Source organism: Sorex araneus, chromosome X, assembly GCF_027595985.1.
Source record: "Sorex araneus isolate mSorAra2 chromosome X, mSorAra2.pri, whole genome shotgun sequence".
Classification (NCBI taxonomy): Eukaryota; Metazoa; Chordata; class Mammalia; order Eulipotyphla; family Soricidae; genus Sorex; species Sorex araneus.
In genome coordinates, this window is record NC_073313.1 from 252,484,726 (window position 1) to 252,512,308 (window position 27,583).

Sequence of the window (27,583 nt, forward strand, 5' to 3'; positions counted from 1 at the left end):
GGGCCAGCGGGGGACTGTCTGGGCCGCCACTCTAGTTGCTAACTCAGCACCGCGCCTGCCGGCCGCGCCACCCCCACTTTCCCTCCGAAGGGGTGCAGGTGCCGCCGCTGCGACCCCGGGGGTCCTAGGTGGCCCCGAGGCCGAGGGCGCGGGGCGCTGGGGAAACCCCGCCAAAGGAAGCGACTCGGAGCCGCCGGGGACAGCGGGGCGCGGGAGTGGCCAGGAGGGGGTGCTCCCGGCTGGGATGGCCTGTGACGGGCGGCGCGTCCCGGTCGGGCTGCAAACGGGGCTCCCCGGGGCTCCCGGGGGGCGGGGCCGGGACCGGGGGCGGGGCCGGGACCCGGGGGCGGGGCCTGCCGCGCGGGGGCGGGGCGGCCGCTGGGCGCGGGCGGGCTCGGCTCTAATCCCCAGCAGCTGCCGCTTCCCTCGGATCGATTCCCCTTCTCACTTTTTTTTCAGCTGCTGGTTCCGCGGCTCGGATCGATGGAGCCGCCTCCCCCGCCCCTCGGAGCTTCCTCTCCCTGCTGCTCATTAGCGCCCCGATTAATCAGCCCCCCACCCTCTCCTGGGGCGGGGGGGACAAATGCTTTCTCCCCTGCCAGGACACACGCTCGCTCGCCCCCAGCCCCCAGCCCCCTCCAAGGGCCACCCTCCCCTGACCTGGGGGGCGCCGAGGCAGCTCCTGGCCTGCACGCAGAGGTCCCATCTCTGCCTACACACCAGCTTCCAGCAACGCCCCGGCCCAGGACCCCGACCCAGGCTAGCCCTGGGAGGGTCCACCCCACTGCCCGCTCACCCCACACTGTGCTCCCCTCTAAGGGAGACCCACACACACACGTCACATCGCCCCAGCTCCCTGGACTGGTCACCCGGCCGGTGGCCATGGATGTGGGGGACCCGGAGGGCAGCAAATGGTCCAGCTGGCAGCGAGCCTACCCTCTGTTCCCTGCCGGAGTGACTGAGTTTGCCCGCGGAGGAGAAGTGGGGGAGGAGGGCAACCACCAGGCTGGCAGAGGGCACAGAGGTGGGCGCGGGGGGGGGGGGGGGCTTTGAGGTCAGGAGCCAAGCTCTGGGCAAGCCCTGCAGGTGGGGGACCGGATGGGGGGGGTCCGGGCCATGCTGCCTGACCTCTGCCCTCTGCCCTCATTCAAACAAGTGGCTCTCCCCAGGATGAAGAGGAGGAGGAGGCCGTGGCAGTTGCTGGACTAGGTAGGACAGGGGTCAGGGACCCGCTGGGTGCTGAGGGACAGTCGCCGGGGACCAGGAGGCGGGGGCGTCTCCATTGGCCGGCCCCCTCCCGGGAGGTGGTCCCCAAGAGTGGCAGAGTTGGGGGGACCGTGGGGAGGGGGTCGCGCACTGCGCCCCGGAGTGGCCAGGGAGTGGGGCCAGGCGCCAGCGGCGGCTTAGGGAGGGGGGCGGGATCCCCAGGAGTAGCCAGGGTGCAACAGAGTTTGGGGCGCGTCGGCGGGGGCAGGGGCCTGGCTCGGGCGCCCCGGCCGGGCGGGTGAGCGGCTGTTGACACGTCCTGAATTATTAAGCGCGGGGTGGGCTCCGAGCACATGCTGCGCGGCGTGGCAGAGCCGCGCTCGCTCCCTCGCTCCCTCGCTCGCTCGCAGGGACACACGCAGGGGCTGACAGCTGTGCTGGTGCTGATAAGGGAAGCCACAAGGAGACGATCGAGGAGAGAGACAGCGGCGGCGGCGGCAGCGGCGGCGGCGGCGGCGGCAGCGGGCGGGCGGGCGGCAGGAGAGGCTGCGAGTGGGAGTGACGGACGCCCCCGCCCCGGCGGCCCCCCACCCCGGGCCCCGTCCTCCTCCCGCTTGCCCCGAGTTTAGAAGAGCGAGCGGCTGTGCGCTGCCACCACCGCCACTGCTCCGGAGGGCACCGGCGTGGTGGGGCGGGGGGCGGGGGCTGCTGGCCAGGGAGGGGACAGGGCAGGGAGGCTCCGGCCGGTCCCAGCAGCCAGGGCCAGATGCCGATCGAGATTGTGTGCAAAATCAAATTTGCAGAGGAGGATGCGAAACCCAAGGAGAAGGAGGCAGGGGATGAGCAGAGCCTCCTGGGGGCCGCGCCGGGGGCAGCAGCGCCCCGGGACCTGGCCACCTTCGCCAGCAGCAGCACCCTGCACGGGCTGGCCCGGGCCTGTGGCCCAGGCCCCCGCGGACTGCGCCGGACCCTGTGGGCACTCGCCCTCCTCACCTCGCTGGCTGCTTTTCTGTACCAGGCGGCCGGCCTGGCCCGGGGCTACCTGACCCGGCCTCACCTGGTGGCCGTGGACCCCGCCGTCCCGGCCCCCGTGGCCGGCTTCCCGGCGGTCACCCTCTGCAACATCAACCGCTTCCGCCACTCGGCGCTCAGCGACGCTGACATCTTCCACCTGGCCAATCTCACTGGGCTGCCCCCCAAGGACCGGGACGGGCACCGGGCCGCCGGCCTGCGCTACCCGGAGCCCGACATGGTGGACATCCTCAACCGCACCGGCCACCAGCTCGCTGACATGCTCAAGAGCTGCAACTTCAGTGGCCACCGCTGCTCCGCCAGCAACTTCTCCGTGGTGAGTCCCGCCAGCTGGCCCGCCCGGCCTGGGGTGGCAGGAGGCTGGCGCGGGCGGCTGGGCTGGGCAGGGCTGGGCTGGGCTGGGGGGGAGGGGGCGTGGGGCACCCTCCGTGGGGCTTCCCCTCCTGCCGCCACCAGAGGCAGGCCTCAGACCTCCACGGAGCCCCGGGCTTCCCTCTCTGGCTTCCCCGCCGTGGAGCAGGGGCTGCTCGCAGGGGCTTACCCTGGCGCCTGGTGGTGATGGTGGCGGCGAGTCCTTCTGCTCTGCTGCAGTGCCCAGACTCCGGGGGGCCGAGGGTCCTGCCGTGGTCGGTCCCAGGGGGGCTCCCGAGGCTAGGTCAGCTGGCAGGGAACACATACCCCGGGCCCCGCTGATCTCCCCACTTTTCTCTTGCTCCCTTTTTCCTCGCTGCCTCCTGGACTCTTTCCCCCTGGGAGCGAGGGTGAGGGGAGCGGGGCCCGGAGTGTGTGTGTCGGGGGGTGGGGGGGGTGGGCTCCAAGCAGCCTCCCTGGAGAGCTGGCCCGCGCGGCAGGCCGGCTCGCGCCGGTCTCGGTGGACACTGGGTGCCAGTGTCTCTCACACACACCCCCTTTCACAGCCCCTCACACATCGCCCTTTCATGCGGCCCCTCCCTCCCCCTCCGGCCGCTTCTCACAGCTCCTTTACCGGCTCCGGCTCTTCCTCTGAGAGTCCCCCCGTGCCCCCTGCATGCGGCCAGCACACATGGGCACACACATGCACACATACACTTACACACGCATGCACACGCACAGCCCACCCATGCGGGGACGGGTGCCCGCCGACCACTCTGGTGGGACACGCGTGAGCCCACCCCCAGCCCTCAGGACCGGGCCCAGTTCCTGGCTTTCAGCTGCCCAGAGCAGAGGTCACGCTGGGCTTGCTGGTGCCCTTGGGCAGTGCCCACACATGGTGCCCACCCACTGGCCCCCCGGTTTGAACACACACGCTCGGGGGAGCTGCATCGGCCCCAGGGGCCCTCACGGGAACACCTGTCCCCAGAGGGAAGAGTCGGAGGGTGTCTGGCACACTCGCTCGGTCTCGGGGCTCCCCATTGGTCCCCCCCAGGCACAGGGGACACTTTTCCGGGTTCCCCTGGCCTTTCCTGACAGTGGACGCCGGTGCTGTGCACGCACGCACACGCCTCTCTCACCCTTCTCACCGCTGCCTGTGCAGTGCACACACAGGGCGTCAATGTGGACGATGCAGTGCCCACCTTTAGGACTCAATATGCGGGTGTCCCCCCCTAGTGTCCCAGCGACTCCCCTCCACCCCCCCCTGCACACACACCTTCTCATTCACTCTCTGCCTCGGTATGGCCAGAAGTGCAGGCTCCAGCCAGCTCCCACACACACACTCACACAGCCTGGGGTCCTCCTGCCTGAGCTGGGTGCAATTGCAGGAAGGAACAGGAGGGCAGGAGGGAGAGGTGTGTGCCACAAGGTGGGGGGGATACTGGCCTTGCGTCCAGCCACCCCCCTCCCCCCAGGATAAAATCACAGCTTTCTTGGGGCTGGAGTGATGGCATAGACGGTCTCGCGCTCGGCCAACTTGGGTTCCATCCGCGTCATCCCGAGTGCTCCTCCAGGTGTGATCCCCGAACACAGAGCCAGGAGGAAGTCCTGAGCACAGCTGGGTGTGGCCCCCAGATCGAAAGAAGAAACGTCCCCGGGAGGAGGTGGGGTGTACAGTGTGAAGCTGCTGGCCTTTCCGATCCCCGGGCACCTGGGAGGAAGCGGAGCCTAGGCCCCACGGGCACCACTGGGGCGGACACCAGGAGCCAGCTGTATCCGGAGCAGGACCGGCCGTGCCAAGGCCCCCACCCCGGCACTGCCCCTGGCAGGTTGGGAGTGGAGGAGTGGGGAAAGCTCCGTGGGAGGAAGAGCTGGAGAGGGAGGAGGAGGTGGGGAAGGGAGGCGGGTGCCCGGCCTGGCCTCTGAGAGGGAGTCCCGGACCCAGGCTGGGCGCGGGCAAGGGCAGAATCTCCCCCCGCCCCCGCCCCGGTTCCTTTCTTACCTGCGGCTGCAGGGGGAGGATGGAAGTTCTTGGGTCTGGCGTGGCAGGACCAGGAAGAGTGGAGGAGCAGAGCAAGCATTGGGGCTCGGGGACCCCCTAGAATGCTCTGCTCCCCGGAGCGGCCCTGCCTGGCCGAGATCCCAGCCCCCATGACACCCTGCACCCCCACATCCCCTGAATGTCACCGGCCTGGGTCCTGGCTCTCTGGGGCTGCAGGTATGGGTGGCGGGGGGAGGTCCAAGGCCCCGAGCAGTGGGGAGACTAGGGGTGCACTGCAAGATGAGAGGGAACATGTTGGGGGTGGTGTCTGATGAGGACCCCGGGCCGGGAGCCGCTGTGGTGATCTGGCAATAGGGACGGACCGTGGGAGAAGCGGCCAGGGGCCCGGGAGGAGGGGGTCGGCGGTGGCACCAGCCCCGGGGAAGGGGCTCTTGGTGTTTTCTGTGGCTTTCCGGGCCTCCCCCTCCCCACTCCCCATTCCGCCGTGACCTTTCCTCTGGAATCCGAGTTAATAAATGTCACATTTTCCAGCCTATTTTTACTCCGGGTAACGCACCCTCCCCCGGTCCCCTGCTCTCACTTCTCTTACCAACGCCATCGCTCTCACTCCCCACGCTCCCAAGGGTTCCCCCCCAACACCCCGACACCCTCCAGATGCCTCCATCCACACTTCTAGGGGTGCCCTCGCTGCCCGGGGAGGGGGAGCTTGTCCTCCAGCCGTGGGACAGGTGCGGGGCTGGGACACGCCCCAGCTCTGCCCAGTGCTCAAGAGTGAAGCACCGCAAGGCAGGGGAGAAGGGGCAGGTGTGAGCCTGCAGGGCGAGGGCCTGAGAGTTCGGGAGAGGCCACGCAGGGCGAGAGAGCGAGCGGCTTAAGGGATGGGGCCAGCTGGGCAGAGGAGGGGTGGCAGGGGTGAGGGGAGGAGAGACAGGATGGACAGGGTTGGGGGGGGCTGGGTTGGGAGTAAGGAAGCACTCCTTCACCTCACCCCCAGCTCTCTCCTTCCTGCTTCATTCCACCTTCCAGTCCCTCCGCACCAGTGTCCCCAGCCCGTCTCCCTCTCGGAGAGGCAGGTGCCCCTCTGGTCCCCCAGGCTTCTCGGGCTCAACCGCTGCCTCTCCCAGGGCAGGTGTGGGTCCTGGGCACGGTCCCCGCTTAGCCTTGGAGAAGTCCCGCAGGCTCCCGCCCTGTCTGTTTCTGAAGTTCTTTGACTCCAAGAGCAGGACCTAGGGGGTTCTGGGGTCACATGGGCTGAGAGGGTGAGTCCGGAGCCCAGCGTGGAGCGGTGCCCTCAGCACTTCTGTCTAATGTATGTGTGTGTGTGTGGGGGGGGGCACACCTGGCGGTGCTCAGGACCGCCTCTTGGCTCTGTGCTCCAGGCTCACTCCTAGCAGTGCTCAGGGGCTGGGGGGAAGCACATGGGGTGCTGGGAATTGAACTCGGGTCAAGAGTATGCAAGGCAAGTGTCTTCTTCTTCCTCTTCCTCCTCCTCCTCCTCCTCCTCCTCCTCCTCCTCCTCTTCTTCTTCTTCTTCTTCTTCTTCTTCTTCTTCTTCTTCTTCTTCTTCTTCTTCTTCTTCTCCTTCTCCTTCTCCTTCTCCTTCTCCTTCTCCTTCTCCTTCTCCTCCTTCTTCTCCTTCTCCTTTTCCTTCTCCTTCTACTTTTTTTTCCTTTTTGGGTCACATTCAGCGATGCTCAGGGGCTACTCCTGGCTCTGCACTCAGGAATTACTCCTGGCGTGCTGGGGGCACCATTTGGGATGCCGGGGATTGAACCCAGGTCAGCCGTGTGCAAGGCAAATGCCCTACCTGCTGTACTATCACTCCAGCCCTAACAGGTATCTTCTTAACTGCTGTCCTGTCCCTCCAGCCCTCAGCACCGACACTCCGGGCTAGGATAGCCTCCGTCCAGCTGCTCCCAGCAAGAACCCTGTCCTCTACCCGCACCTGGCCATCCCCCGCCCCCCCACCACTTCCGGCTCTTCATCCTCAGACCCCAAGCCTGTGCTCTCTGTGTGACCCCAGCACTCCCCATGCTCACCGGCTCCCCCATACCAGCTCATGTGCCAGAGAGCCCATATCCCACTCTGCTGGTGGGGTCCCACCCAAGAATCCCTCACAAAGATCCAGCCCCACGCGGCCCCGCACGCCTGTCACCTGCCCTGCCAGTGACGGAGGGCCCAGGTGTGACAGCTGCAACTAGGGGAAGGACTTTCCAAGCACCGTGGCATGTGCGGGGCGCCTGCTGGACAGTGTGGCTCTCGGGGGCCCTGAGAACGGGTTGGGACGCTTGGGAAGAGCAGGGCCGGGCGAGGGACTGCAGCCAACCAGACTCGAGGGTCCAAGGCGTCGCTTCGGGCTGGCCCTGAGCTTCCTGCTCCAGGCTGAGGGTCCAGGGTGAACTGAGGACACAGCCCAGGTGCAGGGACAGCATGGGGACAGGGACAGCGCCTGAGCAGACATACTTTTGCTGCTCAGCAGGCAGGACCCCGCCTGGCCTTTTGGGAAAGCTCGGTCTTAACTCTCCCATTGTCCCCACTGTCACTGTCACTGTCATCCCATTGTTCATCCATTTGCTAGAGCGGACACCAGTAACATCTCCATGGTGAGACTTGTTGTGACTGTTTTTGGCATATCAAATACGCCACAGGGAGCTTGCCAGGCTCTGCCGTGCAGGCGGGATGCTCTCGGTAGCTTGCCGGGCTCTCCACGAGGGACGGAGGAATCGAATCCGGGTCGGCCGTGTGCAAGGCAAACACCCTACCTGCTGGGCTCTCGCTCCAGCCCCCTCCCATTGTCCCCAGGACTTGAAAATGGAGGTGGTGGTGGGGGGAGGGCAGAAGTGAGGGGGGATCCCCGAGGAAGCAGAACCCAGCCCCTCAGGGTGGGGTGCTCAGAGCTGGGGGGGGGGGAGGACCCGAGCAGCCAGTGCAGGGACAGGTGGCCGGGGACCTGTGGGCATGGCACCGCTTCCGCCCCTCCCCGCTTGCCCTCCCCACGCGCTGGTGACTGCCGCGCCTATTAATCACTCGCCCTGTTCTCTTCCTCTCTACTAATCAGGCACAATTAGACGAGGCCTCTTCCAGCTGGGCAGTCCCCCGCTCTGCCCTCCTCCCTCCGCGGCCAGCCTCGCCCCAGACGCCTGCCAGGACAGCTCTGAGCCGGGTGGGGGGGGGAGCAGAACCGTGCTCCCCGCCCCCCAGCCCACCCCAGCTCCAGCCCAGGGGCACCATCAGCTCCAGGGGTCTGCGCCATGCCCCTCTGAATTCAGGAGGGGGGGGGGTCCCCTCCGTGGAACTTACCTCCCAGGGGGATACCTCCCGCCCAGCCCCACCCCTCCGGCTCTCTCTGCTCTGGGTCTGTCTGCTCTCGAGGAGGTGGACCTTTGGTCCACAGGTTGGGTAGGAAGTAGGGGTGAGGTGGGGTCTGAGGACAGAAGATTGCTTCCCCCCCTGCACCCCGAACCCCCAGAAGCAGCTACTTCTGCTTCTTCTTCTTCTTCTTCCTTTTTTTTTTTTTTTTTGGCTTTTTGGGTCACACCCGATGATGCTCAGGGGTTCCTCCTGGCTCTGCACTCAGGAATCACTCCTGGTGGTTCTTGGGGGCCCCTATGGGATGCCGCCCGGGCTGGAACCTGGGTTTGCTGTGAGCAAGGCAGATGTCCTCCCCACTGTGTTATTGCTCCGGCCGCAACTGCTGCTTCTTTCTGTTTGTTTATCCGGGGCCGGGTTATACCTTCCGGGGGCCCAGGCCTTACTTCTGGCTCTGCGCTCAGGTCTCACTCCTGGCCGGCTCAGGGGGCCATGTGGAGTGCCAGCTCAGTCGTGTGCGAGGCATGCGGCCCGCCCACTGTCCCAACTCTCTGGGGGCCCGGAAGCTTAGCCCCAAGCGTCCCCCTCTCCTGGCTGCCCGGGGCTGGGCTGGGGGCGGCACCTTCTCATCTATCACAGAGGTGTGGAGCCGGCGTTCTTTAAATGAAAACGTTTCTCGATTTTAACAAAAGACTGGTCCTGAACCCCCCTGATACCCCCCCATCCCCCCCCCCCCGCCAAGGCAGGCCACTCTGGGCCCTGTGGGTGGGGGAGGGGAGGGTGGGGATCTGAGTGGCATGGTGGCCCGGCTGCCAAGGGCAGGGCAGCAGGGAGGGCGCTCGGGAGGGGCCCACGCGGGCCCACTCAGCAGCCCTGCGGCCTCTTCATTAATCAGGAATCAGCCCCGAGCCGGGCTCATTATCACTCCGCTTCTCAGGGCACTGCCGGAAGATGCTGATTAGCATGGGAAGAAATGGCCCCCACGCCCCCTCCTGTCCGCCCCCTTTCTCCTCTGCTCCCCTCTTTCTCCCCTGCAGTGCTCCTTCCTGGACCCCCACCCCTGCCCTCAGCTCTGGTGGAGGTGGGGGGGGGGCGGGTGGAGGCATGTGCTCCCTCTGGTGGTGGCAGGGCGACCTCTGTCAGGGACTGGGTGCAGGAAGAAGGGGGTGCGGGAACTGGGGGGCCCCCGGAGACCCGTGATGGGGGGACCACCAGGAGCTCCCAGCTCCTCCCGTGGCGCGGAGTGGAGAGGGATGAGCGAAGCGAGCTGGAGACAGCGGACAGGCAGTCGGGAAGGGATGGGGTGCCCGGGGCGGTGATGGCTGGGGGCTCCCAGCAGCAGCGGGAAGGGCAGTCAGGGGGCCTGGGTGTGTGTATGTGTAGGCGGGGGGGGGGGGGGGGGGGACCTGTGGTTTGGATTCAGGGTGTTGCGGGCTCAGGGCTTAGCACCCTCCCAGGTGAAGGGGGGCTGGGAAGGCAGAGCCAGGGGGGAGTGGGGTGCATTCTCCAGCCAAGGGAGGGGGCCACCTGTACTTCTTCCCTGAGCCCCACTCCTGCCCGTTCCCGGCTCCCCCACAGATGCACCATGCCCTTGGGACAGCCCGGCGCGCGCGGGGCCGGAGGGGGCGCGGTGCCAGCGGCCCGGGTCCAGGGCTGCTGCAGCGAAGAGTTCAGCGCCGAGGCACGGGATGATTAAGGGGAAATGGAGGATTGATTTAGGAGGAAAGATTAAAGGAGCTAAATCCGTGGCGCTTGGCTCGGCGGTGACTAAGCGTGGACAGGATAATAGCTTACAAATGTGTGAAAGGTGTAAATACCAAACGGGGGGAGGGGCCGCGGCTGGGCGGCCAGGGGCTCGGGGCCAAGGGGCTGCCCGCGCCCCCCCAACACACACACACCCATCCACCCACCCACGCAGGGTTGGGGGACCCCGAAGCTGCTGCCCCCGAGGCGTGGCCCCTCTGATTGGGGAAGGGGGGGCGGAACAGGTATGTGGAGAGCCCCAGGTGCCCAGAAGCCGGTTCCGTCTGTCTGGACCGACCAGCGCGGCCCGCCTGACTTGGAGCTCCACACCCCACCCCCGCCCCGGCCCGCCCCGCCGAGGCTCTCCCCGTCCGCGGGTTCGAATCCCTCCCCAGGACCGCGACGGTCCCGCGCGCCAGGGGCCGGCCCGGGGTTACCCGGGGCGCCGTCGGGGCTCGCACGCCCGCACCCGGCACCCGGCACCGGCACCCGGCGCGCGCTGGTGTCCCCCCTCCGCCGAGGATGCCGCTGGCGCCCGGCGTGCGGAGGTCACTTTGCCGGGGAGCCGGGAGCCGGGGGAATGCAAATGAGGCCGAGCCGGGGAGGAGAGGCGCGGCGCGGGGAGCCAGCGGGGTGGGCGCCCGCGCGCGCTGATGGATGCCTGCCCCGCGGGCCGAGGGGCGCGCGGCGCGGGGAGCGGCCAGGGGGTGCGGCCCCCTGGAGGCGCGCCGCCCCCCGCCACCTGCACACGCACACGCGAGACGCCCGGCTGGGGGGTGGGGAGGGGGCGCGCGACTCTCTGGTGCCCGATTCATAAACGTGCCCACCTGGAACCCAGCCCAGGGCGCGGGTGGCGGGGAAGGCGCTCGCTCCTGCAGGCTGCCAGCCCGGCCGGTGCGATCCCAGCACCGCCGAGGGTCCCCCGAGCCCCGCCACGCGCCCTGCGCACCGCCGGGGGTGACCCAGACGCCCGGGGAGAGAACAGCGTTCCCGCCTGGAAAATGGGCTTCCCCGGTGTTAAGACCCAAGCAACCCCTGACGTCACAAGTCTGTCGTCTCCTTCTCCTCCTCCTCCTCCTCCTTCTTCTTGCTCTTCATCTTCCTCCTCCTCCTCCTCCTCTCTCTTCCTCTATCTTAATTTTCCTCTTCCTCCTCCTTCTTCTTCTTGCTCTTCTTCATCTTCCTCCTCCTTCTGCTTCCTCTTCCTCTTCCTTCTCTTCCTCCTCTTCTGCTTTCCTCCTTCTTCCTCCTCCTCCTCCTTCTTCTTGCTCTTCTTCATCTTCCTCCTCCTTCTCCTTCCTCTTCCTCTTCATCTTCCTTCTCTTCCTCCTCTTTCCTCCTCCTCCTTCCTCTATCTTCATCTTCCTCCTCCTCATTCCTCTTCCTCCTTCTTCCTCTACCTTCATCTTCCTCCTTCTTCCTCTTCCTCCTCCTTCCTCTTCCTCCTTCTTCCTCTACCTTCATCTTCCTCCTTCTTCCTCTTCCTTCTCCTTCCTCTTCCTCCTCCTTCTTCCTCCTTCTTCCTCTTCCTCCTTCTTTCTTTTCCTCCCTCTTCCTCTTCCTCCTCCCCCTCCTCCTGGAGGCCACACCCCCTCCCCCAGGAAACAGGGCCCCAAACTCTGCCTGGCTCTCTGGCTCAGGGTCCTGCCCTAGACCTTGCTCAGAGGATGCGCCTTCTCCTGGGCTCCCACATTCACATTTGAACAAACTCGCGGGCCAGGGCCTGCCTCAGGCTTGGGGCTGGGGAGCGGTGGTCCTGGCAGACAGGCCTGAAGTCTGGGGAACCCACACCGACTCACCAAGCTGGTCGCCATGGGAGGGTTAGGGGGTCTGCCCGGTGTGCCCTCGGGCCCCGCTGCCGGAGGACTTGCCCGGGCGTCCCGCTCTGGTGTCCCGCTCTGGTGCAGCTGCTGCCTTCGCAGCTGCTGGGGTTTTGTGTCTGGTTGGAGAGTTGTGTTCTGGCCACACCCAACAGTGCTCGGGGATCTCTCTGGGCAGGACTGTACCCAGTGCCATGGAATCTAACCCCAGTTGGCTGCAAGCAAAACCAGGGCTGTCTCTCAGGCCCGGTGGGACTGTTGGGTTTGGTGGGCTGTTCCCCCAAATCCTCCACAGCTCAGAGTAGCTGCTCACTGAGCACTTTTTCTGTTTGGCTTTTGGGCCACACCTGGTGTCAGTGCTCAGGAGACCACATGGGGTGCTGGGGATTGAATCCAGGCCACCTCATGCAAGGCAAGCGCTGTGCCTTCTGTCCTATCTCCTCTGGACCCTCACTGAGTACTGCTGTGTCCACCCAGAGACTCCTTGCTTGGTGCTCACTCCCAGCGCTGTCCCTCATTCGGAAGACAGACAGAGCTTCCGCTCCAGCCCTTTGAGCCATCTGCCTTGCCCCACAACGAATACTTTTTAATCTTATGATGCTCGGCGGACTCATGCACCAGTGCTCAGGCTTACTCCTGCTGCCTCTGTGCTCAGGGGTCACTCCCAGAGGTGTTTGTGGGGACCTTAGGTGTGCCAGAGATTCGAACTCGGGTCAGCCAGGAGCAAGGCCATCACCTTACCTGCTATTCAACTCACTTGACACTTTATGAGTGAGTGAATGAATGAATGAATGAATGAATGAATGCCTCCGCAGCGGGGCAGCACCCCCCATAGCCGATGTCCTCTGTTCTGGGCTCACGTCTGAGCTGTCCTTTCGGGCACGCTCCGGGTGGGGCCCAGGCCGGCGTTGGTGCATGTGGGTGCTGCCCCCCGCACCCGCTCTGTGGCCCGATCCTGGCGCCTCCTTCCTCTCCCGGGGCTTCCAGGATCCTGTCTGGAAACGGCGATGATAAGAGGCCTCCGGGACAAAGGAGTTAATTTATATCAAGTGCTTAGCCCCGCGCCTGGCAAGAGTAAACACTAAATAAATGTTCGCCATGGCAGGACAATGTACATGGTCCTTTTCCCTCATAACACCTCCGAGGGGTGCCTGCTATTATTCCCATTTAATAGATGAAAATGGAGGGTCAGGGAGGTTAAATGGCTCTGTCTGAGTCCCGCAGCCAGCGCGGGCCTGGCGGGAAGGCCGGGCTTTCACGGCTGCGGGGCTGCAGCCGGAGACACGCGGTATCTCTTCCAAGCTGGGGGGGGGGGGTGGGATGGAGGGGCAGCTGCCCAGGGTCACGCTGTCCTGGGGGCTTGGGACTGAGAGGAGCACGGGGCCCCGGGGGGACCCAGGCGCTGCAGCCCCCTCCTCCCGCCTTCCTTCGTGGCAGCCTTACGCTGCCCCCTCCCCCCCTCCAAGTCCTCAGGAGAAGGAACTGGCGATTCTCCTTGATGCAGTGACACTCCGAAGCCCAGAGCAGTTGACTCACACACCCAGAGCGGTCAGGATCTTGACCAGGATGGTGTTATTTATTTATTTTTATGGAGATGCACACATGGAGGTGCTCAGGGTTTATACTCCTGGCTCTGTGCTCAGGGATCACTCCTGCGGGGGGCGGGGAGGGAGTGGCTCAAGGACCATCTGGGATGTCCCATTGCAAGGCACACCCCCTCCCCACCGCACTGACTCTGACCCCCCCCCCCCCCCCCCGCCGCCAGGGTTTGATCTCTTAGGATTAAATCCAGGTCCCTGGGGCAGGAGAGAGAGTACTGGGGTGAAGAAGCTGGCCTTGAAGGGGACCAGAGGGGACTCACATTTTGTCCCCCGGGGCCCCTCCAGGAGTAAGCCCTGAGCACAGAGCCAGGAGTAAGCCCTGAGCACAGAGCCAGGAGTAAGCCCTGAGCACAGAGCCAGGAGTAAGTCCTGAGCACCGAGCCAAGAGTAAGCCCTGGGCACCTCCAGGTTTGGCCCCAAAGCAAACAGCAAGGACCAAAGATGCTCGCCTCCGTGCAGCCAGACTCAGTTTCAATCCCCAGCACCGTGTGTGGGCTCCAGAGCACTTCCGGAGCGATTCCTTCCAGAGTGCAGAGCCAGGAGCGACCCCTGCCGGGGAAGGCCCATTCCAGCCAATCTCCCTGCCATAAATAATAAATCAAATATATGCTCCCCAGGCTGGGGGGAGGGGGACCCTCACCCCGCTGAGTGCAGGCTTCGTGGGCAGGTGGCCCGGGTTCAACCCCAGCCCTGCACACATTCCCAGGGCACCTCTGGCGGGACCCCTGGATTCCCTGTTAGCTGTGGGCCCCAAGCCACACACAGTGGGTGCCCCTTTCCCTGCGTGATGAAGGCCAGGATACTTGCCCACATCAGACCCACCCCCCAGCTAGACCCTAACCAACCCCCCTCCCCTCCCCTGCCGGGCCTCCTGCACCCACTCATCCATGTCCTCAGAGACTGACAACCACCCGCAAAACAGCCCAGCCGGGACCCTGCCCCCTGACAGATGCAGAGTCAGGGCGGGGGAAGCCAATAAATCACCACTAATCGCGTTGTTGCCGGGCTGCCCGTGGTGGCTCTGGGACTGAAACCAGGGGGAGGTCCGGGCAGGGGCTGCCCAGGCTGGTGGTGGAGGGCAGCTGGGTTCCGGTTCTGATTTTGCCACCTTTTTCTTTTTTTTTTTTTTGCCTCACCCAGCAGTGCTCATCAGGGCTTAATCCAATCCTGGCTCTGTGCTCGGAGATTGCTCCTGGAGGTGTTTGGGGTGGGGGGATCTTGTGGGGGGCTGGAAATAGAACCCAGGTCGGCCGCGTGCAAGGCAAGTGCCCTGCGGGCCGGCCGGGCCGTGGCCCTTGATTCTGCAGCTGCTTTTATGCAGTGTGCCCTTGTGCCACGCCCATGGCAGGAGGGGAGAGCGAAAGGGGGCGTGGGGGAGTCCCCGAGCAGAGAAGTGAGTGGATCTGGGACCCCCGCACCGCCCCCAGCCCTGTGTCTTCTTTCCTCTGTGCTGGGGTGGGAGAGAGGAGAGAGAGGTTTTGAGGATGGGCCTTTGGGCCAACCTGGAGCAGAACTGGGGCCTGGAGCTGTCCACCCCCCGGGGTGCTAGGCACAGGCTGGGGTGATCCAGTGACACCCTTCTTTCTCCCGGCCCACTCGGACTCTCCCCGCCCTGTGGGGTCAGGCGGGTTCATGCCAATGGCCCCGAGTGAAAGGCAGCGCGGGGACTGGAGAGGGAAGGGGGGGCTGATGGAATTTGGGGGGGATGAAGCTGCCGTGGGAACGGCGGGGACGGACGCGGGGCCTTGGCAGCGCCAGGGCGCCCAGAAGGCAGAGGCGATAAAGCCCACGCTCAGATTAGCAGCGGGATTAGCCCGGCCTCGGCCCCGCTCCCGCCGGCTTCTTATCTCCCGCTGGCCCCGGGCCCTCCCCCACCCCGGGCGGGCGCTGAGCCCCGGCCTCGCTAATTGCCTGTTAACCTCGAGGGCGCCCCCACCACGGTAGGGAGGGGTGGGGGTGGGGGAGGGCAGAAGCTGGCCTGGACCTGGGCGCTCTGGACACTCTGGATAGATGGAACTGAGGGAGCCAGAGCCGCTGTCTGGGTCGGGGTCTGGGGGAGGTGAAGGGAGGACGAAGGGGAGGAGCCCGGGACAGGGGTGCCGGGTGGTGGGGGCAGGAAATCCTTAGGATTGGGGCAAAATCTCTCGGTGGGGGGGGTGGGGGAGACAGAGATGGAGCTAAGGGAGTGACAGAGGGGACAGTGCACAGGAGAGAAGCCTAGAAAATGAGGGCAGGGGGGTAGGAGACGGAAAGACAGAGGCCCGGACGGACAGAGGAAGGGTGGGAGGTCTGGAAGGCCAGAGGCACGGAAGCCCCCCTGGGCCACGAGTCTCGGGACAGATCAGAAAGCTAGAAAAAAGGGGCTGGAGCAATAGCACAGCAGGTAGGGCGTTTGCCTTGCACGCGGCCGACCAAGGTTAAAAATTCCCAGCAACCCATATGGTCCCTTGAGCACCGCCAGGGATAATTCCTGAGTGCAGAGCTAGGAGTGACCCCTGTGCATCGCCGGGTGTGACCCAAAAAGCAAAAAACAAACAAACAAAAAAATGAAATAATTTCAGTATTGAGGCTGGAGTGATAGCACAGCGGGGAGGGCATTTGCCTTGCACGCAGTTGACCCGGGTTTGATTCCCAGCATCCCATAGGGTCCCCTGAGCACTGCCCTCCAGGGATGATTCCTGAGTGCAGAGCCAGGAGTCAGCCCTGAGCATCGTGGGGTGTGACCCAAAAAGCAAAAAAAAAAAAAAAAAAAGCTAGAAAGAGCCGCAAGAAACAGGCTGAGGTCGGGGGGAGCAGAGGGGGTGGGGACCAGAGTCCAGGCCACCCTAAGGGGCCTCGCTGACCGTCCACTGGCCAGCCCCGGGCCAGCGGTGTGGGAGGGGGCGGGGAGCAGTTAGGGCCCAGCGGGACGCGGAGCCGGCCCCGCCCCGGCACTCCGGTGTGCCCGCCCCGCCCCTGGCCAGTCCTCGGGCAGCGGCAGTGGACAGCCAGGGGACCTGGCGTCTCGCAGCCGTGCCGTCGCCATGGAAGACGCGGCAGGCTGTGCTGCTACCAGGGTCCCGCCACTTAGGATCCGGCGGCTGCGCCCGCCACAGCCGCCTGGCCCGGGGGCCGTCTCCGGGGCAACGGTCTGCGCTGCCCGGCCATCGGGCCTGACCTCGCTGTGCGGGCAGCCGGCTTCGCCAGGCCGGCCTGCCTGTCCCCTGCAGAGCGGGTTCAGCAGAGCAGACCTTCCTCCCAGGGTGCCCGGAGCTAACCCCTCCTCCCCACCGCCCAGAGTCAGCGGGGCGAGGCCTTCTCTGCTGGTTCTGCCCTGCCGAGGGCTGGGTTCGGATCTGGCCGGGTGGCCTCAGGGAGGGCTGAGCTGGAGGCCCCACCAGACCACAACCCAGCCTGGAATTTATTTTTTTTCCTTTTTGGGTCACACCCAGCGATGCACAGGGGTTACTCCTGGCTCTGCACTCAGGAATCACTCCTGGCGGTGCTCGGGGGACCCTATGGGATGCTGGGAATCGAACCCGGGCCGGCTGCATGCAAGGCAAACACCCTCCCCGCTGTGCTATCGCTCCAGCCCCCAGCCTGGAATTTTTAAGACTCTTTTTTTTTTTTCCTTTTTGGGTCACACCCAGCGATGCACAGGGGTCACTCCTAGCTCTGCACTCAGGAATGACTCCTGGCGGTGCTTGGGGGACCCTATGGGATGCTGAGAATCGAACCCGGGTCAGCCACATGCAAGGCAAACGCCCTACCCGCCGTGCTATCGCTCCAGCCCTAATTTCTAAGACTCTTGACTCTGGCAGGAAGCTAAAGCTGGTTGCCCCCTCCGCTGTCATTTGCTGAGCCGGGTCACTTTCCCACTGTGGGCGGCCCCCGGTCATTTGTCTGGGGGCCACACCCGGCTGTGCTCCAGGCCCACTGTATTCTGGGCCCACTGTATTTAACAGGGAGAGAAGGGGGCACCTGTATTTAACAGGGAGAGAAGACGGCGAGATGGCCAGCACAGGAAGGACCCAAAGGGGGGATGATTAGTCACTGTGTGTGTGTGTGTGTGTGTGTGTGTGTGTGTGTTTCGGGGTGGTGACACCACGCTCCATCTGCTCGGGGCTTTCTCCTGTCTCTGCACTCAGGGACTACGCCGGGTGCTGAGGGTTGAAACTGGGCCAGCCACGTCCAAGGCAAGAGTCCTACCGGCCACCCCGATAGGACACTTCCATTTCACCCTTCTTCATTCCTTCCCCATCCTGCCCTGTTCGGTGGCCTTCTGAGGTGCCAAGACGGTGCCCAGCCCCCGGGGTGAGCTGTGGGGAGACTGGCCGTGCCTAAGGTCAGGGCACAGCAGAGGCAGAGGCGCTGTGCCCCAAGGTGGGGGGGGTCATGAATAAGCAGCTCGCCCCGCCCCACCCCCCGCCGTCCCTTCTGCAGCCGGGCCCTGTTTAGTCTCTCAACTGGAGCGTAAGCTCAAAAGGGACTTGCGTCAGCAAAAGCTGATTCTAGCATCTTCTTGGCTTAAAATGGAGGAGGGTCGGTGCTTTGAGATTTGGGAGTAATACTTGGATGCTCCCCGCAGCCGCCTTCCCGGACATCTCACAGGGCACCCCAGAATCTTTTTTTTTTCTGTTTTGGGTAGGTGACACTCACAGGGACAGAACCTCAGTGGTCCCCACGTGTCAATGCTCAGGGGTTACTCCTGGCTCATGCACTCAGGAATTACTCCTGGCGGTGCTCAGGGGACCCTATGGGATGCTGGGAATCGAACCCAGGTTAGCCGCGTGCAAGGCAAACGCCCTACCCGCTGTACTATCGCTCCAGCCCCCAACACCCCAGAATTTTATCCCTTTATGTTCCCCTTTTTTCTGGGGCCCGTTTTACCTGAGCAAGGGCCCAAGGTTCCGCACCCTTATCTCGGCCGAGGGACCCGGAGGCCGTTATACTCACAGGACTCCGAGGGAAGCCCCCCAAACAGCTCCTGATCCCGAGTCTGCGGGTGAACAAGTTCCGAGTATCTGGTGTGCGGCCCAGTCTGGGAAGGGCCCGTGTGGGGCCCTGGGATATGGGGCCCCTCTCGGCTCCCTCAGCTGTAGGAGGGGCTGGGGGCGGGGGTGGGGAGGGCTGCTGAGAGCACTAGGCACAGGGCACGAGGGCAGAAGGAAGGGCGTGGAAGGGCCAGCGATGCCCATGCCTGCCCACACCACACCGAGGGGCAGGATCCAGGCCTGGCCCACGCAGGTTTGACCTCCCCCATCCCCCGCACTCCATATGGTCCCCAAACCCCTCTTGGAGTGGGCCGGGAGCACAGCCGGGTGTGGCCCCCAGACAAAAACCAAAAACCAAAGAGTTCTGGCCCTCAGCAGCTGAGAGGGCTCAAAGGGGGAGGAGGAGGAGGAGGAGGAGGAAGATTAAGCGACTGGGGGGTGGGGGAGGAGCTGTCTCTGCCCACCTGGGGACACCTGGGGACCGCTGAGGTTCTGTCCCCGTGTCACCTACCCCATCGGTGACTTGCGGTTTGAGCTGCCGAGAGTTCCTCTGTAGCAACCCAACTCCTGAGACCTACCTGGCCCCAGAGCCCAGCAGGAAGCCCCACAGTGCTCGGGACGCCTGTGGTTTTCTTTGGAGGGATCCAAGGTGGTCGAAGACCCTCAGGGATGGGAGGTCCAAGGGGCCACAACCCTCCCGACCCGGTCCACATCAATATCACTGCCGCCCACCCCCACACCCCAGTTCTTACAACTCTGAGCTCCCACCATTCGTTCTGCCCAGGCCCAGCCCCGGGAAGCTGCCCACCCCCCTTTCCCTGTGACAGGCTGGCGTCCTGCCTTTCCTGAGGCTGTAACCAGTGTGAAAACGTTCCCTAGCAGAGGGGCGGGAGAGCTGGAGAGAGTGATTGAGTGCGCGACCCCCTGCCCGCAGGGAAGGTGCTGCCTGTGATGGATTTGACCCAGGGGCTGGTCTCTGTGGGGTGAGCCTCGCAGGAGGGGGAGACTTGCCTCCGCCCCTCCCTCCCTCCTTCACTCCCTCCCTCCTTACCTCCCCACACCTGCTCCAGCCCGCGGGAGCGTCCGCGGGCATCTCCGGGACTCCAGCGCCATCTGCTGACCATTTCGGAGAACTCGCCGCGGCGGGAAAAGGGAGAGGGGGGCTTGGTGCCGCAGGAACCAGAGTGCTGGGCCCCCCCCTTCCTCCCCCCCTGCCCCCCGGCCAGAGGCTGGGGACACGAAACAGGCGCCCTGCTTCTAAACTCGGCGTCCACTCTTCATAGGCTGGGAGCGATGGGCGTCAAGCAAGGAGATAGATGGACAGGATCATCGCAGAGCTTGTTACTCTGAGCGCAGCAGCAACCCGCGCGAGACGGGCCCCCCTCTGGAGGGGGATAGTGTGGACGTGTGTTTTGAGTTGCATCTGTAGGAGGAGAGATTGTTTGGAGGAGGGCTGGAGCGAGAGCACAGCGGGTAGGGCGTTTGCCTTGCACGCAGCCGACCCGGGTTCGATTCCTCCGTCCCTCTCGGAGAGCCCGGCAAGCTACCGAGAGTATCCCACCCGCACCGCAGAGCCTGGCAAGCTACCCTTGGCGTATCCGATATGCCAGAAACAGTAACAACAAGTCTCACGATGGAGACGTTACTGGTGCCCCCTCGAGCAAATCGATGAACAACGGGAGGACAGTGCGACAGTGCTGTAGGAGGAGCCCGTAGGCTGAGGCGTACAAAAGGCAATCAGCATCCCTAGAGAGGCGAAAGCACTTGTCCTGCGCGCTTCTGAGAAGTTGCAACCCGAGTTGTTCCATAGATCACCGCCAGGGGTCGCTCCTGAGCACAGATCCAGAAATAACCCCTGAGCAGAGCTCAGTATAACCCACCCCACACCCCCTAATAAAAGCAGTTAACTGTTGTGTACGTGTGATGGTGGGGAGGGGTATTCCAGGGGAGGAGGCCTGGATGAGCAAAGACCTAGTAGGCAGGCAGATCCCTGAGTCTGGATTTGTCCCCAGGGTTGGGGATGGAGAGGTAAGGATCCCATCCCTGGACACCTTCCGGCTGCAGGAGAGGCGTTTGGCTTGAGGTTCTGGGAAATAAACCGGCGAGAGACTCGTCCAACCCTCGCGCTGTAGCTGTGGGCATGGCCTGGAGGGAGAGACCGGAAGTGAGGCGGGACCGAAATCAGGCGCCTGCTTGCCAAGGCCAGGTGGAAGGGGCTGAGGGCTGAGGCCTGAGATTCGAGGGAAAGTGAAGTGGATTCTAAATTGGATTCTAAATAGATCTGAAGGATTGGCACGCTAGGACAGTGGGCAGGGCACTTGCCTTGTACGCAGTCGATCGGGGTCCAATCCCTGGCACAATCCCAATCCACAGGGTCCCCCAAGTCCCGCCAGGAGTGGGACTTGGAGCAACCCTGGGTGTGGTCCCAAAACCAAGAAAAAAGGAAAACAGAAAGTCAAAGGAAAAGAAACACATAAATAGATTTTTTTTTTTTTAGTTTTTGGGTCACACCTGGCGATGCACAGGGGTTACTCCTGGCTCTGCACTCAGGAATTACTCCTGGCGGTGCTCAGGGGACCATATGGAATGCTGGGATTTGAACCAGGGTCGGCCACGTGCAAGGCAAACGCCCTACCCGCTGTGCTATCACTCCAGCCCCCCATAAATAGATTTTTGGGGGTAGATTCTCCTGCAACAGCTGCTTGAACGGAAGGGTGAGGCAGAAGGAAATTTGGGGGACAGATGGGATACACTGGGGTTTCCTATTCAGAGGGGCGTGGGGTGGGGTGGGATTTGGGAAGGCATCAGGAGTTCAGCCATTGCTGTGGTGAAACGGAGAATATGGTTTGGGTTTTGGGGTTTGGGGCCACACTTGGAGGTCCTGGGGGGCGAGTTGAGGCTCAGTGCTAAGGGTCACTCGTGGCAGTTCTTGGAGGACCAGGTGATGCAAGGGACGGAACCGGGGCTTCCAGGTGCATAGCTGGTTCAAATCTCTGGCCCTGCAGGTGTGCACACGTGCATGTGTGTATGCATGTGCATGTGTGTGTACATGTGCGTGTGTGTGTGTGTGAGCAAAAATCTCTGGCCCTGGTGTGTGTGTGTGCGTGTGTGTGTGTGTGTGTGTGTGTGTGTGTGTGTGGTTCTCAGGGGTCACTCCTGGCAGTGGTTGGAAGAGCATATGTGGTGCCAGGGATCAGACACATCAGCTGTTGTACGGTTCCTTAGTTGGTCACTCCGGGCCCTGGAGGTGTCCTTTAATAAGTAGAAAAGATGGAGTCTGGGAGAAACCAGGGGCCTGGGCTGTCCAGGCAGGTCTGGTGGCCCTTGGTGTATGTGTGTGGTGGGGAGAGTGGAGAGGGAACCCCAAAACTCAAGGAGCTGTTTCAGTCCCTCCTTCCATCCCCCCTCCCGCCTCTCCAGGTCTACACTCGCTATGGGAAGTGTTACACCTTCAACGCGGACCCACAGAGCTCGCTGCCCAGCCGCGCGGGGGGCATGGGCAGTGGCCTGGAGATCATGCTGGACATCCAGCAGGAGGAGTACCTGCCCATCTGGAGAGAGACAAGTACGCATGTGGGCGGGGGGGGGCGGGGCAGGGCGCCGCGGGGCGGGGCCTGGGTGTCCACGCTGGCCTCCCGCTTTGCAGACGAGACGTCGTTTGAGGCCGGTATCCGCGTGCAGATCCACAGCCAGGAGGAGCCCCCTTACATCCACCAGCTGGGCTTCGGCGTGTCCCCGGGCTTCCAGACCTTCGTGTCCTGCCAGGAGCAGCGGGTCAGCCCCTCGCCCTGGGCGCGGCGCGGGGAGGGGTGTCCTAGGGAAGCGTCCCTCTCCCCGCCGCCCCCCCCTCCAGCTCTCCCACAGACCTAGAGGGCTGGTGGGGCTCCTGGACGTGAACGGCCCCCCCTCCGCGCCCCCTCGACAGCTGACCTACCTGCCCCGGCCCTGGGGCAACTGCCGGGCAGAGAGCGGGCAGCGGGAGCCCGAGCTCCAGGGCTACTCGGCCTACAGCGTGTCTGCCTGCCGGCTGCGCTGTGAGAAGGAGGCCGTGCTGCAGCGCTGCCACTGCCGGATGGTGCACATGCCAGGTGGGCACCCTGCGGCGCCGGGACCTGCCCCCCGCCCCCCGCCCCCAGCCCAGCGCTGCTCATAACCAGCCACGTGCCGCGCCTCTGCCGCTGAGCGTCAGTGTGCGCATGCGCGCTTGCTCAGTCCCTCCCTCTACGCCCTCCCGTAAGTTACACCCGTAAGTTACTCCCTGGGGGAGCCCTGTGCAGGGTGCAAACACCGGCACGCAGTTGCGCGTGCGTGTCTGCGCGCTTCTACACACGTGTACGCTTTCCTTCGTAGCTGCAGGTGTGTGTGATGGGGTTCCCGTGTGCGCTTGCATGGGCCTGGGGTACCTCTGGGAGACACCCCCCCACCCCTCTGGGTGCAGCAGGTGGGCACCGCCTTGGGGAAAGTGAGGGAAGGAGCCACCGAGCGCTGGAAAGAATCTTTTCTCCTTTCAGGCAACGAGACCATCTGCCCGCCCAACATCTACATTGAGTGTGCGGACCACGCGCTGGGTGGGTGTCACTCGCCTCCGTCCCCACCTCCCCACCCTTCACGTCATCCCTCGGTCCCCCGGGCCCCTCTCCCCTTCCAGGACATTCCCTGGGGGTATTCCTCCCCTACCTCTGCGGAGGGGTCTAGGACCTCTGTAGGTGGGGACACTTGGGTAAGTGGAGGTAGCGGGGAGGGGTTGCAGAGAACTCGGAAGGGAGGGAGGGGAGAGCCGGGCTTCTCCGTTTAGCAAGTGAGCTCGGCTCTGCAGCCAAGCGCCAGTTATCTTCCCGGAGGAGGTGACGAGAGGAAATCAACGTTGCTGGCTGTCAGTGGGGGCGCAGCAAACCCCAGGGGTTTTGCCCCATCTGCGTTCGCTCATTCATCTACTCATCCTTTCACGTGTGCATTCATTCAGTCATTTGTTCATTCATCTACTCACGCATTCATTTACTCGGTCATTTGTTTACTCGTTTGTTCATTCAGCTCCTCATGTATCCAGGCAGGCAGGCAGGCAGGCAGGCATCGGCGCAGTCATTTGTTCACTCACCCATTCATCCACCCACCCACTCTCTGGGTGCTCACAGCCGGTGCTGGTGGACAGTGAGATTCCCTGATGGACAGGCAGTGCTGTGGACTGACTCATCCACAGTTTAAGATACGACAAGGCTGCAGGGCCGTGCTACTGGGGAAGGTGCAGAGGGTTGAAGTGGGCAGGGAGGAAAAGCCGAGACTGGAAGGGGGCCAACCCGGGTTCGATTCCCCGACATCCCATATGGTCCCCTGAGCACTGCCAGGACTAATTCCCGAGTGAAGATTTGGGAGTAGCCCCTGAGCATTGCCGGGTGTGACCCCAAACAAACAAAAAAACAAACAAAAAGAAAGAGAAACAGGTGTATGTGTAGGTCTCAGGGAGTCACATGGGATGGGGAGATGCCAGAGACAACCAGGAGTCTTTTCTCCCCCCCAGCTGAGACTTGAAGGAGGCGGAGCAGTCAGCCAGGGCAGGAGGGGTCAGGTTCCCCAGTGTGGCCGGAGGGAGCGTGCTGGTCCACGCTGAGAGGGCTGTGGCTGGGCCAAGCCAGCAGCAGCTGCGGCCAGGCCAGCAGGGGGCGCTGACGAGCCAGCAGGGGCGCTGTTGAGGCAGCAGGGGGCGCTGACGAGCCAGCAGGGGCACTGATGGGCCAGCAGGGGGCGCTGAGGAGCCAGCAGGGGCGCTGATGAGGCAGGTGAGGCAGGAGACCAGGTGACAGTAAGGAGCGTCTTGCCATCTGAGTGGGCACGGAGGCTGGGAGTGAGCAGAGAGTGCTTAGAGAAGAAATAGGTGAATGTGGGGCTGGAGGGACAGGGCAGAGGGTAAAGCGCTTGTCTTGCCCACGGCCAGCCCCAGTCCGATGCCCAGCACCGCAGAGGGTGCCCCGAGCCCTGCAAGGAAGGACTCCCGAGCACCGCAGGGTATGGGCTCAAACTCACCCTGTGAAAAGAGAAGAAAGATGGGGCCGGAGCGATAGTACAGCAAGACTTGCCTTGCACGCATGCAACCTGGTCCCAGCCCATCGCCTGCAGATATAGTGCTGGGGTGGGGCGTGCCTCCTCCCGCAGCCGGAGGGACCCTCCCCACCCGCACCCCACCCCCACAGCTGCAGCTGGTGCCTCTGGGTTGCAGACTCCTTGGGCGGAGGCTCCGGGGGCCCGTGTTTCTGCCCCACCCCTTGTAACCTGACCCGCTATGGGAAAGAAATCTCCATGGTCAAGATCCCCAACAGGGGCTCTGCGCGCTACCTGGCAAGGAAGTACAACCGCAACGAGACCTACATAAGGTATGTGTTTGTGGATGCATGTTCGATACTTAAGTATGCATTTGTGAGATATAGGGTGGCATATATATATATATATATAATGTGGTATATGTGGTGTCTCAATATCTTGTAGCCTGCTTCTCCCTCTGGGAGAAACTGGCAAGCTTCTGAGAGTTTCCTGCCCCCATGGGACAGCCTTGTAAGCTTCCCCTGGTGTATCCATATGCTCAAGCCAGTAAGGAGCTGGATCTCATTCCCCTGACCCTGAAAGAGCCTCCAGTGCGACATCGTTGGGAAGGCCGAGTCGAGAGAGACTTCTAAGATCTCAGGGAAAGGACGAGTGGAGAGGTTACTGAGCCCGCTCGAGAAATCGACGATTAATGGGATTTCGTAATCATGATTGTGATTGTGATATGTGGTGTGTGGTATATATAGTGTGTGGCATATGTGGCATGTGGCATATGTGGTGGATGGCATATACAGTGGGTGGCATATATACTGTGTGGTATACATGGTGTGTGGTATATGTAGAATGTGTTACATGTGGTGTGGTATATGTGGTGTGTGTGGTACATGTAGAATGTATGGTCTGTGTGGCATGTGATGTGTATGGGATATGCAGCGTATGATATGTGTGGTGTGTGGTATACATGGTATGTGTACTGGTGGTGTATGGTATATATAGTGTGTGGTACAAGCGTGTGGTATTTGTGGTAGAAATATGCACGCTGTATATAGTATAACTGGTGTGTATGGTATATCCGGTGTGTGGTATTTGTGATGTGTGCTGTGTGGTAATATGTGCATGGCGTGTGTGGGTATGAGCTGAAGGCCACCCTCCGTGAGCCTGCTGGAGGCTGGACGTGCTCTGCATCGTGCTTAGTCCGATTCTTCAGCTGGGAAAGGCCATCACCCGTGTCCACTGCTGACCCCCCACCTGTCCTTCCCGGCACCTCTGGGCCATGCTCTGGTCAGGCTGTTCCCTGGAGCTCCCACAGGAAGCCCACCCTTGCACACTGTTTAGACCCCCCTGCTCGTGTGCCCTTCTCCCCCCGCCATGGGGGTGGTGCCCACGTGGTCAGGTGACTGAGGGGCCGAGGGGGAGGAAGCAAGGGAAGGACGGAAGAAGGTGAACCACAGTGTGGGCAGGGCAGGTGGCATGGGGCCGTGGGGCCGTAGCCGGGCTGTCATGACCAAGACCAGGTGGCATCTGCTGGGCGGGACCACCCCTGGAGGAGACAAGAACCCCTCACCCCCGTGTGTGCATGACCCCGGGTGCCTGCAGGACTGGGAAGATTCGAGCTTGGCCTGGGGGGGCCTCGATGTCGGGTGGTTGGGAGGGGAGAGAGGAGCACCCTAGGGAGAGAACCCCCGAGGAAGGCGGCTGCACGGCGAGATTCTGCGGCAGGTTCCAGGGTCCGGGACAGGAGCCTGGAGTGGACGCTGGGAGACAGGCAGCCCCGACGGAGCTGGAGCGGAGAGGCGGGTGGATGCTCGCTCACCCTCCGACAGGAGGCCTGGGGGCAGCCGGAAGTGTGAGGGGGACACCAGGGCAGGCCAGATGGGGTCTGGGCCTGCCCTGGGGTATGCCCTGGGGGATGGCCCCCTGCTGCCAGCCCCCTCCTCAGGCAGGCGCCCCCCACCCCCCACACAGCGGGCCCCGTTCCTGTGTCTGCAGGGAGAACTTCCTGGTCCTGGACATCTTTTTTGAAGCTTTGACTTCGGAGGCCATGGAGCAGCGGGCAGCCTACGGCCTCTCGGCCCTGCTGGGTGAGACCCGTCCCGGCCTGGCCCTGGGGTGGGGGGGGCCAGCTGGCCGCCCCCGCTGACCTGCTCGTGTGCTGCCCTCCAGGAGACCTCGGCGGGCAGATGGGCCTGTTCATCGGGGCCAGTTTCCTCACCCTGCTGGAGATCCTGGACTATATCTACGAGGCAAGGGGCCCGGCCTGGGGTGCGGCGGGGGCGGCCGAGACCAGGGCCCAGGGTGGAGGCAAGGCTGAGGGGCCCGAGGGTGGCCAGGGACCCCGGCAGTTTGAAAGACCTGAGGCGGGTGGGGAGAGGGGCGGGTGGGGTGCCGGCCGGACCTCCCTGAAGATTGCTGGGGCAGGCCCGCTTCTCTCACCCACCTTTCCCAAACCCCTAGGTGTCCTGGGATCGACTCAAGCGGGCCTGGAGGCGCCCCAAGACCCCCCTGCGGACGTCCACTGGGGGCATCTCCACCCTGGGGCTGCAGGAGCTGAAGGATCAGGTGCGGCCCAGCCACCGTCTTCTCCGGACTGGGGTTCCCGGCTTCCTGTTTTGGGGACAGGAGGGGCTGCGGGGAGCACCCACAGGGAGGCTGGGTGGTGGCAGAAGTCGCTTTAATGCTGCTCCCTCACCTTGCAGAGTCCCTGTCCCAGCCGGGGCCGAGCGGAAGGCGGGGGCGCCAGCGGCCTGCTCCCCAACCACCACCACCCGCATGGGGCCCCCGGGGGCCTCTTCGAGGACTTCGCCTGCTAGGACGGTGCTACACCCGAGAGGCCCTCCCGGGACCCCCAAGTCTCCCCCTGCTCCAGCTCTCGGGACCCCCTGCATGGGGGTCCCTGCCCACATTCTTGCACCCACGCTGGAGTGTGAGCCCCAGTAGGGTCGGGGGGTGTGGAGAGGGGGAGGGCACGGCCCACCCAGCCAGGTGAGGCCTCTGTACATCTGTAAATATTGGGGAGCACGGGGTGGGGGTGGGGTGCAGACATAGAAGGTGGGTGGGACTATGGTGGTGCGGGGCGGGGGGTTCAGGCAGAGCCAGGACCCCACCGGGAGCAGGAGAGGGCTGACCCCAGGGTCGCTGGGCGGGTTCTCCCCCCTGCCCCTCTCCAGGCCCAGTTCCCCTTTGGGCAGGGGGAGTGGGGGGCCCAGCAGGCCTGGCCCAGCTCCCAAAGCCCCTGGTAGCCACCGCCTGGCCCCGAGACCCATTCCGGGGAGCAGGCCTGCGAGGGTGGGCCAGACCTCGGATGAACCTGGGGGTGGGGGAGGCGGGCCTCGGGCGTTACACAGCCGCTGCCAGAGTCGGGAATAAAGAGGCATAAAGAATTCTCTGTGTGAGTGCGGCCGAGCAAGTGCCGGGGCCAGAGGCCTGGCGTGAACCCGGGGGCTGGAGGTGGGGTGGGGATGTAGGGGATGGGGGTGTAGGGAACTGAGCCCAGCCCCCTCCCGCACCAGCCAG

General features: G+C 63.8%; 1 protein-coding gene across 1 annotated transcript; it reads left to right on the forward strand.

Moving 5' to 3' along the window:
• The first annotated feature begins 1,444 nt into the window (after positions 1–1,444).
• Positions 1,445–27,505, forward strand: ASIC4 (acid sensing ion channel subunit family member 4). The gene is made up of 10 exons (XM_004617131.2): positions 1,445–2,554; positions 21,458–21,602; positions 21,684–21,811; positions 21,963–22,125; positions 22,549–22,605; positions 24,249–24,402; positions 26,060–26,151; positions 26,234–26,313; positions 26,525–26,629; positions 26,767–27,505. The coding sequence occupies exons 1-10, from the start codon at positions 1,973–1,975 to the stop codon at positions 26,878–26,880; spliced, it is 1,620 nt and encodes a 539-aa protein (XP_004617188.1). The 5' UTR covers positions 1,445–1,972; the 3' UTR covers positions 26,881–27,505.
• The last annotated feature ends 78 nt before the right edge of the window (positions 27,506–27,583 follow it).